The following is an 11,969-nucleotide window of genomic DNA, read 5'->3' on the forward strand; positions in this document are numbered from 1 at the left end:
CTCGCAGGCAAGGCCATCGGGACACGCAGTCAGGTGACACTCCAGTGACATATTGCCCTGCTCGGAGCCAACAAAGACATCCGTTTCCCCAGCCCCCTGTTCTAAACATCAAGGCCCCTCACGGGTGACAGACAGAGATATCGCCGCACTCTTGTCATATGTCATCAGCAATTTTGACCTCCTACCCACATATGGACCGATCGCCTTGACATATCCAGACTAATTGACGAGTGCAAATCAGCATCAGAATGCTACAGGCTGCAGATCTGGCCTGTGAGAGTCAGAGGAGGGTTATTGAGCAAGATTATTATGGATGACAGCTTGGACGCCGGTGTAACAGATTGTTTGGGTGTAGCCTGATGAAGCAAGTGTGATGGTGTGCAACATAATCAGCAACAAGTTAAACTGCCTGCAGGATTAGGGAGAGAATTAAAGATCGAATGCATTATTGTATGTGATGTTTAATACATGAATGGCAGAAGAAAGAAACGCCTACTGCATAATCAGACCTTTTCTTGCCTGCGTGGTGATTATTTACCACAACAATGAGCTGCAGACTAATTTATAGCGGGGTGAGCTAGCGTGCTGAATCATACCTGGTGACACAGTTTTGATGCGGATAGGATGGGGGCAGGAGTTGAGAACACCACGGACATCTCCTAATGTCATCCCTAATACAGGTGTTCCCCCAATTTCTAGGATGACATCACCCACTGTGAGTCCGCCCCCCGGAGCCGACGTGACAAAAGGAAACTCTCCATAATCTGCTCCTCCACCAATGGCGATCCCCAGTTCCCCCGACGAGCCCAGCAAAGGGACGAAGCTATCCTGCACCTTGGAACGCCAGTGCAGCTTCTTCACCGCTGTCTTAGACATGGCAAATGAGCTGGAGAGAGAAGAAAAAGATAGCAGAGGGTGAGCAGAAAGTGTCGAGCTGTATAAAAAGGGTAGCTAGGGAAAGATCTGGCGACTTCAGACAGAAGGGCGTTTTGTTATTTAACCTTTGTCAGCTGTCAGCGTCTGAGGTCTGGGGAGTTGCAGCGTTTCACAGCAGAATGCGTAAAAGTCATGAATAATTCCAGCTCCGTAGGTTAGGACATTTTCTCTGAGACCACGGCAGTTTGGACGTCAGGCATGACACAACATGGGAACTGGGCCTTTGTTTTATGCAAACATTACTACAGCACAGTACATGACTGTCCAACCAAAAGAAACAGGGACATTCCCTCATGTTCATCGCGCTCGCTGCAGGCTGACGTTATGTTGTCGTGTAAACACACAAGGAGTCTGTGCACATTCCACCACATCCTCAGTCACATGGGAAAAACCCAGTTTGCGTTCGATAAAGGTACGGGTCAATGAATGCACACACATTTTGACAGGCAAACTAAGATCCTGTAGCTACAGCCGAAGACCAGTCTCATTTCTGCGATGCATGATGCTTTCACAGGAGTAGAGATTTTTATAGATTTCTCTGGACAGTGACTAATTACCCTGTTTGTCTGCCTACTGTATTCCTCAGGACAGATTCTGCCATTGTCTGCTCAGCCACATTATGTTGTGTGAACAAAAAGGTGAGACACCTTGGGGCAAAGTTGTTCTGAAAATAATGTTCTTCTGCAACATGCTTCCTGGTGAGCAGCTGTGTGTGTGTGTGTGTGTGTGTGTGTGTGTGTGTGGGCTGAGGATGTAGCTGACACATTTGAGATGTCTGTGATGTGACAGCGGTGATGTCCGGAGAGAGCGGTCAATGTTTCTCTGACATTATCAGAACAGCACTGTCACCTTTACACACACGACAACTGAGACACACCAGACAGAGTAACACAATCACACAGACAATATGACAAAAAACAGGTCATTATTGAATAAATAGTTCAAAATCTGAGGACATACACTTAGTCAATACCCCTCTCATGTTTGTCTGCTCAATATGAAGCTGAAGCCAGGAGACAGTTAGCTTTACTCAGAGCATAGCATAAAATCTGTCTGCTAGCACCCCAAAAGTTTGCAAATGATTTTATATATTGTTGCACGTAACCGTCCATTATAACTTGTAATTTTAAAAATAAGATAAAAATAAATAAAATAAATAATGTATTGATGGTTAGCTTTAAAGGGGCTATTATTTCTCTGCCACCGAACGTGGTTTCTTACCTGGACCGGGTGGTCGTGACTGTTGCTTGACAAGAGCTTTAACCATCAGTCTTTATAATATAAGAGGTTATAAATACAACGTCTGAGCAGTGCTACATGGAGGCTACAGCGAGACCAGCCAGGGCTAGCTGGTTAACATGCTAGCCTCAGTAGAAGAAAATACATGATAAAGACAAGAGTTAACATTGGTTTTGCTTTCTACCACTGGAGACAGCTCTTGGGGAGTAAAGGAATGAAGTTTGATACTGAACTTGTAAAATGTAATGCTAATACTAGCTATGTAGCAATAGCAAAACTTACAAATAGCTCCTTTAAAGGTGCTGGTATACAGATTTTATTACCTTGGACAGAGCTAGCCTAGTTGTTTCCCCCCGTTTCCAGTCTTTATGCTAAGATAAGCTAACTGAGCCCTGTCTCAGTCTTAATTTTTAGCTTACAGACATGATAGTGGTTTCAGTCTTCACGAAAGCTAGTAAATGCATGTCCCAAGATGTCTACTGTTCCTTGTAACTTACTTTGGAGCACCTACACAATTACAAACTAGCTCAAATACAACATCCTGAATGGAAAATACTGATCTCCACTTTCATTGTGGTCAGGAGATTAACAATTACACATCACAATGCAATCCTCTTAAGTGACTGTGCGATGGTGATAACCCTCGGCTGGATGGGGATAACACACCCAGGGCTTTCCTCGGTGCAAGGCCGGCCCCGTCGGGAGCACCCTGAATCCTTCGGCCCAGCGGGTCTAATGAGACTGTTTTAAAGAGCGCGAGAAGGACAGGATGTAAGTAATCCTTTCCACTTGACTGGTCACTCAACTGGCAGATCTGACAGAGATCCTCTTCTTCTATCCTCTCTCCTACTGCCCAGTCAAAAGAGGGGGTCCCTGGTGGGTTTTTTATGTACAGAAATGGACAAATGAGGAAGAGGAAGGCAGGGGAGTGGAAAGATTAAGACATGAAAGCAGATATAGGGTGAGAATAAAATGCTTCACATGCTCTGAGAGTAGTGGGAAAAAAAGGGAGGCACCACACGGCCTGTGGTTGGCATAAGACTCACTTGTTTGACCTTGCAGGACTTCAGCTCAGGCGACATGAGTCAGACTTTGGAAAACAGTTGAGTTAGTTGCCACAACATTGAGAACCTAAAAAGCCATAACTTGCATTTCAGTCTTGGGTCAAAGCCAACCGCTATCACTATTCTACCACATTCGAGTAAACTCGATCAAACAAGTGACTTGTTTTTACACTGCCACATTTCAACCTAAAATTATGCTTTTCGTTTCATCTTTGCCAAACAGTGCCCCCAGTCCCTCTCTCTCTACCCCGCTGTGAAACCTTCTGCAGCAACATTGTCGACCTGCTTCCCCAAAGCCAGCCAGCCAGCCAGCCAGCCAGCCAGCCCGCCATCCACCCACACAGAAAACGCAGTAATACAACATGCATTAAGTGTGTCGTGAGAAGAGAATAAAAACAAAAGCATCTACTTTTATCATTTAATCATACAAAATATATTCCCATGGGCATCAAGCCAGAATCATAAATCTATAAGCCGTTAGTCTCTTCATGCTTTATCTAAAGATTTCTCAGAACTTGTCGGCAGTAATGATTAAAATGCTAAAAATAAAACTACCAATAGGTTGGAGGGTATTATCCTATGCTGTTGGCCCTACAGAGTTGCATTGTGTGTCTACATCATACTCATGGAGGCAGAGTGTTTTGTCCGAGCGGTGGCTGTTGTCTTGACCTCGTGCATCTGATGGGGGTTTAATGAGCCGCAGCCTGTCAAGTCCGCTGAAGCCTGGACTCGTCCTGCTGCAGACACACACCCTGACGCTGCTTTGGTCTCACTCTGCTGTTGGTGTTGATGCTACAAACTGGCCCTGCACACTCATCTTACCGTGTCCATTAACAACAGAGGGCTGGGTTGCCATTAAGGCGGGGGAGGAATGTACAGTTTGTGAGGTTATATAATGTGTAATTCAGTGGATTATATTAAGAAATCATCAGTCATCTGCTATGAATACAATCTGATGAAGAACAATTTAAGCTGTCATACTGCACATCTTTACTGAAAAGGCAAAATGTGCCAGTAAACTGAAGAGAAGGTGAAACGATGTCTTCACTCACGGTAGCGTCTCTGTGAGGCCATGCTTAGGCACAGTGATGCTTTGAGCTAATGCTAGCGTCAGCATGCTAACATGCTCACAATGAGGATGCTAACATTGCAGGTATAATATTTACCATGTTTATTGTCTTAATTAAGTGTGTTTGCATGCTATCATTTTATTTCATTATCAATAAAAAGAGAAGCTGAGGCTGATGGGATTTTTTTAAATTGAATAATAGCACTGGATGAAAAGTCACCAAAGTTATAACAGTTCATCCAGAGGGAACATGGATGTTTGAACCAAATGGCACAACAAACCATCTGATAGTTGTTGAGGTATTTTACTAAAAATCAAGTGAATCTGATTATGGCTACAGAAAAGACAGGAGGTCATGAAAGATATTAAGATTCATACGGAAACCACAAATGTTGAGATATATCAGTCTGGAGCAAAGTGGTGGACCAACTGACCGACAGACAGACGCTTTACGGAGCCTTACTGCTAAAAACATGCGTGGCTAGAAACAGTATATATCACTCTGGACTGTTATACAGAAAGGAGGACACAATATACGGATTCAAGGATATCTAACCCTATAAAAAGAATTCTCTATTGAGATTTCTGACCTTTAGGTCAGGAAAGAGCTGACCAATGCATATCGTGTTTCACTGACTTCCTCTCCACCGGCGACCTGCTCACGATCTCTACAACTTGCAACCCTGGTCTTACTGTGTAATTTCAAACCATAGCAATCTGTCAATGGCAAAACACACATCCTCTTGACTTGGAGGCTATTCTTAGAGGTAATTTCTTCATTCCCTCACCGTATCTGTTTGTTCAGAGAGCATAAAGCATGTGCTCGAGGCTATTATGAAGCAGTGTACAGTACAAACAGCTGCTCCCCTCAGTGCTTTCTGTTTGAAATATGCCTTTTCACCCTAAATTGCATGAATAGTCACGCTTGTATTATCCAGTGAACATCCATTGTCATTACTTAATTAACCAGAATAATTCATTTTTCCACTGAAGAGACTCAAATTGAAATCTAAGCATTATCTTAACAAACTTAACATCCCAGTGTCTGCAGTGTAATATTACCTTATGGTGTAGCAGCACTAATGCTAAAATTTCAGGTCCTGTGCAATTAAATTCTTCCCAGTGATTAGTATAAAGAGGCCGGGGCCATTTCACTCCTGGCAGCTCACAGTCATGAGCAAAATGTCTTCATTACAGGACAAATTAAGTAAGCAGTTATTTCAGGTTGGATCTCGAGGGTATTAATTTATTAAAGTTACACAGATGAGCTTTGCCATGAAGCTTAATAATTCAAAGTCAGCTTGAAGCAACAAATCAAGGACAAGAGGGGACAGCGCTTGACATTGGGCAGGAGAGAGTCTTGAAAGACCTTCAGGAAAAAGGGTGCAAGCAAAACACATCAGTTAAGACAAGTGAATAATTGAATTGCTGTGTAAAAAGCCACTCTGGCAAGGCTAAGAAAACAACAACAACTTATCCTGACAGATTTACGCAGCAGGCTGAGGTTCACGCTGCACACACTTCCATTTGAAACACCACTTGAAAACTATTTCATTGACCAAACAACTGTTAGCTATGACTTCAAACGTCATCTTGGCTGCTTCAGCGCCCACTCCAACTTTCCTCCCGTATCAATAACGTGAGTGAGGCTTTGAGGTGAAAGCAGCGGCTGTCAGCTCTCGTGATTCTCCCCCATGTTCCCGATGTCTATCTAGATGCCGGCCCTCATCCTCATCAAAGCCATCTCTCAGCTGGTAGATCGCTCCCTGACATAATCGGCTTTGACCACAGCAGAGTTTGTTAAACTTCTGCAAAGACGAAGAAACTTTTAACACAATCAGCTTCCGCCGTGAGATGTCGCTCTAATCTAACGCCGATGCTCTCAGTCTGATTGCCTGCTTGTGAATTTTCATGTCACTGAGCAGCCTCCCTGCGCCGCATGAGCAGCAGGGCCGGTTTGCACTCACAAAAGCTTCTGTTGCTTTGACATGGTGGAGCCACGTTCGCTCTCTCTGCTGTCCACGTTCTGCTTCCGCTCTAAATGAGGTCTGCGATAATGAAATTAGCTTGTTCAATTAGCGCAGCTAGAATGCTCCATGAATTTATGGAAGTTTATTTGGTATTTTATGCATGCACTGTTGCTGCACATCCCGCAGCACAGCAACAGGGTTAACTTCAACAGAACAGTCATCCCTACACTGTGGCCACTATGAATGATAGTAGAGCTGAAACTATCCGTTCTATTAATTCTAATTATTTGACACACAGAAAATTAATTGTCAACAATTCTGATCATCCAGTAATCATTTAAATCACTCACACATCCCACAGGAAGGAAAATTACCAAATATTCTCTGGTTTATGTTTCGCAAATGTGCGGATTTGCTGCTGTTCTGTCTTTATGTCACTGAAGTTGAATTTTCTTTATCAGTTAATCTGCTCATTATTTTTCTGATGAACTGTTAAGTCTATAAAATGCCAAAAGAAAATCACTAATAAAGACAAACAAATTCTCTTTAAATGTCTTGTTTTATCCAATCAAGAGGCCTGAACTTAAAGATGTTCAATGAACTCATATGATCCCTTTTTTTTTTTTTTTTTTTTTTTTAAATGGCTGAATGATTAATTGATTTTCAAAGCAGCTGCTCATAATTTTTTTTGCTAAGTGATGAATCAATTGAGCATTATGAGGTTTTGGCTTTTCATTCGTTTTCATATGACTAATTACCGGTGCAATCTTTACCAAAAGACACATAATTTGGTATGAAAGCATTATACTGGGCTGCAACAAACAATCATTTTTCATTATCAATTAATCTGATGATTTGTCTCTTATAAAAAAAGATTGTGAAAAATGCCCATAACAATCACCTAAAGCAGAAGATGATGTCTTCCTTTGTCTTGTTTTGAAGATGTTAAATTTACTGTCACATCAGACAAAGAGAAGCAGCAAATTCTCACAGCTCAGAAGTGTCATTGACGATTCATCAATTATTAACACAGCTGCAGATGAATTCATTTTCTGTCGATCGACTAATTGATTAATCAACTAATTGCTTCTGCGCTACATTACACAACATTGATTTTTGCATTTATCCTGCAATACAGCTTAAATCTAAGCTTTGAAATCATCAAATGTTCCCACTGATGATGTTGAAAACAAAGGTGAGGGGAACAAACCTTCCTGTTGAGCCCATCCCACACACCAACCTCATCTCCTCGCTCTAACCTGTAGCGAAGCACATTGCTCCTAATCTTACAGCATCCTCCCACGGGTGGTGTTGGAGGTCGGCCAAGTAAGGCATCTTAAATAACCAGTGACCTTAAATTCAACCGAACCAATATTCTGGTGGAGTGGCAGACAGACGGAAAACGCACAACAGCCTCTCCCGGCTCCGACTCCACCGTCTTATCTGATATTTGTGTGCGTGTGTGTGTGCGCGCCCTGACCTCTCCCTCCGAACTGTTACACCAAACTGTGCGAGCAACATGGGGTGTACTAAAGCTCCCTGATGCTCACTCACTTTCGAATCTAGGGCACGGGAGTGCTCAACACAAAACAGACGACAACAGTGGCAGATTTAAAAATAAAAGATTAAATGCTTGTGGGTTGAAAAACACAAAATATCTCTCTGTGTCATACACGCTGGCACAGACACGCAGGGACACATTACTCTCGCTTTTACACACTCAATAAAACTCAATGCATGAAAAAGCTGGTGAGAATACATGGAATGACAAGCACATTCACTATTCTCTGCACGCCATCAATAAATCCAAAATCTATTCCATTGTGTGATGTTATTAAAGCTGCTCTTGTGTTGACCACATCCAAAGGGACTTAGTGTAAGATTACAACATCATTGAGCATTGGAGTGACACACAGACACACACACACACACACACACAGAATAACACCAGCTCAGTGATGTTCCCTTTGGTGAAACTGTATCTTTAACATCACAGGATCAAGGTCAAGGCGGGGGGCACATTAGTGGGGAATGTTGTGTTGTGTACACTCTGCTCCTCTGAGGAATACCACTGTGACAACAGGTCCTCTTACTCAGTTTGCCAGGACGCATCACAGCGCTCGCTGAGATCAGAGATGAGCTCTCATCGGGAGGGGGGACCGCTTTAATTAAACAGAGCAGATCAGCTCCTCAACAATGGTGATGGGTGTGAGAGAGGGAGAGAGAGAGAGAGAGAGAGAGAAAGACAGAGAGAGACAGAGAGAGAAAGAGAGAGAGAGACAGAGAGAGAAAGAGAGAGAGAGAGAGAGATGAGAAAAGCGGGGAGAAATTAGTCAAATTAAAAGTGGATGATACAGAGAACAGTGCCGGTGCCAGCTGTAAAGGAAAAATGGAGTAAAAATAGTAGAATCAACAGAGAGGAGGAGGCTGTAACCTTATGAAAGAATGGCTGAAATCATAATAACAGCTTGAATTATTCATGAGGACAGGGAGGGGCGCTTCAGTTCACTATAATGAGCATTTTTGTGAGGTCGCAGTTTGGTAACCTAAGCAGGCCTTCAAGTGTGTGTGTGTGTGTGTGTGTGTGTGTGTGTGTGTGGGAGAGAGAGAGAGTGTGAGAGAGATACTGCTGATTCAGTAGGGATGGATGAAGGTGACCCTCGCCTGCTCCTGCTGCCTGTCTCACCACCTGATATTGATCCCAGTTGTCCAACTCAGATCTGACTCAAGGATACATGGATTCACTGCCTCCCTGACATTTCAAATATGGCACTGTGTAAATTTTAACTCCACACACTAGCATTGATTAGTTATTGATTTGCTACCTAAGTCAGAGTCTAACCACTTAACAGCGGCTTATCCGGTCCCAACTGAATCTCAATGTATATGCGAGGCAGGGATGCAAACAATAGGCCCGGTGCAGGAATGTTGTTGTTGTTGGTGTTGAAAATTTATATCAGACTCCACATGAACTGTTGAGAACTAAGAATAGAGCAGACTACAACTGCAGAATCCAAATGCAGTGGCTGGGAGCAAAGGTTTGGACCACAGATGGGAGAATGTGCCTGCGTAGCCCTGCCCTGTCAAGGGTAAACTGCCTTGCACACATGCACACATAAAACAGCCCACACACACACACACATGCATACTTTGTTTTCATCACACCTTAAAACAGCAGCATGAATATGCATGATGCCGAAGGACACAGGAGGTACATAATTAGACAATCAACAACTCCCAGACGACATGCTTTACTACGACAGAGGAGAAATGCACCTCGCCTCATCCTCTCCTCTTGTCAGCAGTGAAAGTGGAGTCATGTTAGTTAGTTGACATGCATTTCCACTTAGCGGTGGTTTAAACTTAAGATGAGAATATGAATCAAAGGAGGACAAATGCAGAATAAAACCGAAAGGCCTCTCTTAGTTATAGTGCAAATCAGGTGCTGGGCCCAGAGATGAGACTGAGGAGAAACAAACAGCGTGAGGAGCAGAGCAGGATGAGAGCATGTGCGGACAGTCCTAACACCACATGTCTCCTCTCCTCTTCCAGCGAATCAATGATTCATAGTAACAACAGCATAACCTTGACTGCTCTCCAAACCCAGACCAGTGCACACTGTTAAGTCAGGGTCACACATCCATCAGCTCTAAACAAGCTCCCTGTACCAGGCAGGGACACACCCTAAACAAACAGCAACAGCACGCACAGAGCCGCGAGGCACTCGTGCACCGTCCTGCACACGTCCATGCACGCACACACCTGGCTGTCAACTAACAGAGTACATTTTGCAAGTCAGTCTGTTTGTTATGGCAAAATGAGCACAGGTGCAATGAGCATGGGCTTGTGATTACATTTCATTAAGACAATTTATGAGACAGGAGATTGGAAAAACAGGGAAAAAAACATCATTGTGGATTTATAAAAAAAAGGTGTCAACAAACTTTTCAGATGTAATCATGAGTTCATGTGTTTTCACACACACACACACACACACACACACACGCCCACATACACCTGCTGTTAAAGAAGGTAAACTTCATCTGTCAAAATGACACTCCTATCCCTAAGATCTGCCACCATCATCATCACAAACCCACATTCTTCACTCTCTCATACACACAGGCTGACTAGTTTACATGCACACACACACACACACACACACACACACACACACACACACACTCTTGGGTTACACACAACAGATTCTCAGATTTCTCATATTTAGGGAAAATACCGACCTGCCTTGGCGCTGACACACACACATTCTTTTCAAGCAGTTCAGCCTTTCAAAGAGGATCCGTTTGAACGCGTCTATATACATTGACCCGACTGAGGTTAAATAATATGCCTGCACTTAAATAAATACAAGTTGTATTTTGGGGGCGGGGGGGGGGGAGAAAAAAAAAAGCAACAGCCGCCTGGTGGGGATTCAGTGAAGAATAGATGCGTATCCCAAAGAAAGTCAGAGACGATGTGCACGGCTGACGGGATATTTGGACTCTAGTGATGCTCTGAGAGCCGTGGTGATCTTGTAGAGAGGGAGAGAGAGAGGAGAGAGAGAGAGAGAGGGAGAGAGAGGGAGAACACACACACACACACACACACACACACACACACACACACACACACACACACACACACACACACACACACACCATCAGGCAAATCTGACAGCGGCCGCTTATAAATTTAGCAGCTGCTGCACCGCTATAGGCGCTGCAACGTGCCTCATGCTGTTTTCACTTGTGCAACCTCAAGTGTTTTGCCTACTGAACAATCAGTCCCGGACTAAAGAATTTCTTACCGTCATGTTCGCTTTCTCCTCGTCAAATCCTTCCGGGCAGTCTCCGTTTGGCAGATCGGGCCGGGTTCATTACTTACGGCTGCAGGATGTGGTTGTTGTGTTACAGCAAAAGACAAACGTCGGTGGCGTGAATCTGAGCAGCGGTGTCACCGAACCGCAGGCGTTGTGCTTCAATTGGTCAGCGAACATTAGATTACATATAAACTAAGATGTCCAGTGGAAAGTGCGGCTGGACCGATATTACTGGTCCTGAAATGAACTTTTCTACAAAAGAAACAATGATAAAAGGCAAATGGGAAGGTTTACCTTGGGAAGTTAAGGAGCACAAAGGGGAGGGCATAAAAAGAGTTAAAAGTACCGCCCCTCATTATCCTCAGCCTCTCTCCACCTGCACCAGCAGCATCACTTTTCGCTTACGAGTGACAACCTGAATTTAAAGGCGTGAGAACCGGATTCAAACGTTAGTTCTTCCTGCCTAATTTGCAATAATTATCCAGTTGTGACAAGGTCACAGCAAAAGATCTAAAGGTTTTTAAATCAAATTTTAAGTTCCATGGGAGGAATGGTCCTTATGTTGCAAGTGCTATATTTTTGATCATTACCTATAGGCCTGCCAGCCTGAACACTCCAATATTTTTGATTAAATAGAATCAGAAATTAAAAAAAACAACAATTTTTAGCAATTGTGCAAAATGTCCAAAAATGTATACAATTTAAAGTTGAATATACTCTCCAATAAATGTGAAATGAATACAAAAAAAGTACCACCTTGCAATGACACAACACTGAAGTCGATTTAGTGTTATCAAAGACACACATATTATTGCCTTTTACGCATAAATCCATGTAAACCCTGTTCGTTTTCTGTCTGCACAGTGCAATAT

At 43.3% G+C, this 11,969-nt stretch overlaps 1 protein-coding gene across 3 annotated transcripts in view; it reads right to left on the minus strand.

Moving 5' to 3' along the window:
• LOC139620952 (membrane-associated guanylate kinase, WW and PDZ domain-containing protein 3) overlaps positions 1–11,507 on the minus strand; it is a 39,252-nt gene extending 27,745 nt beyond the window's left edge. Inside the window, exons 1-2 of one of the 3 annotated variants that reach the window (XM_071477049.1) lie at positions 11,086–11,507; positions 597–886 (exon numbers count right to left, since the gene is read on the minus strand). In XM_071477049.1, the coding sequence (XP_071333150.1) occupies positions 597–876 (280 nt within the window). In that variant the 5' untranslated portion in view covers positions 877–886; positions 11,086–11,507. Of the gene's footprint in view, positions 1–596; positions 887–2,157; positions 2,256–10,519; positions 10,773–11,085 lie in introns of those variants that run through there. The other 2 variants (XM_071477048.1, XM_071477050.1) reach the window with 2 other exon arrangements.
• Positions 11,508–11,969: the final 462 nt, after the last annotated feature.

Source organism: Trachinotus anak, unplaced genomic scaffold (genome assembly GCF_046630095.1).
Source record: "Trachinotus anak isolate AG129_WGS33_773 ecotype Australia unplaced genomic scaffold, CSIRO_AGI_Tana_v1 ptg000004l, whole genome shotgun sequence".
In the NCBI taxonomy this organism is placed as follows: Eukaryota; Metazoa; Chordata; class Actinopteri; order Carangiformes; family Carangidae; genus Trachinotus; species Trachinotus anak.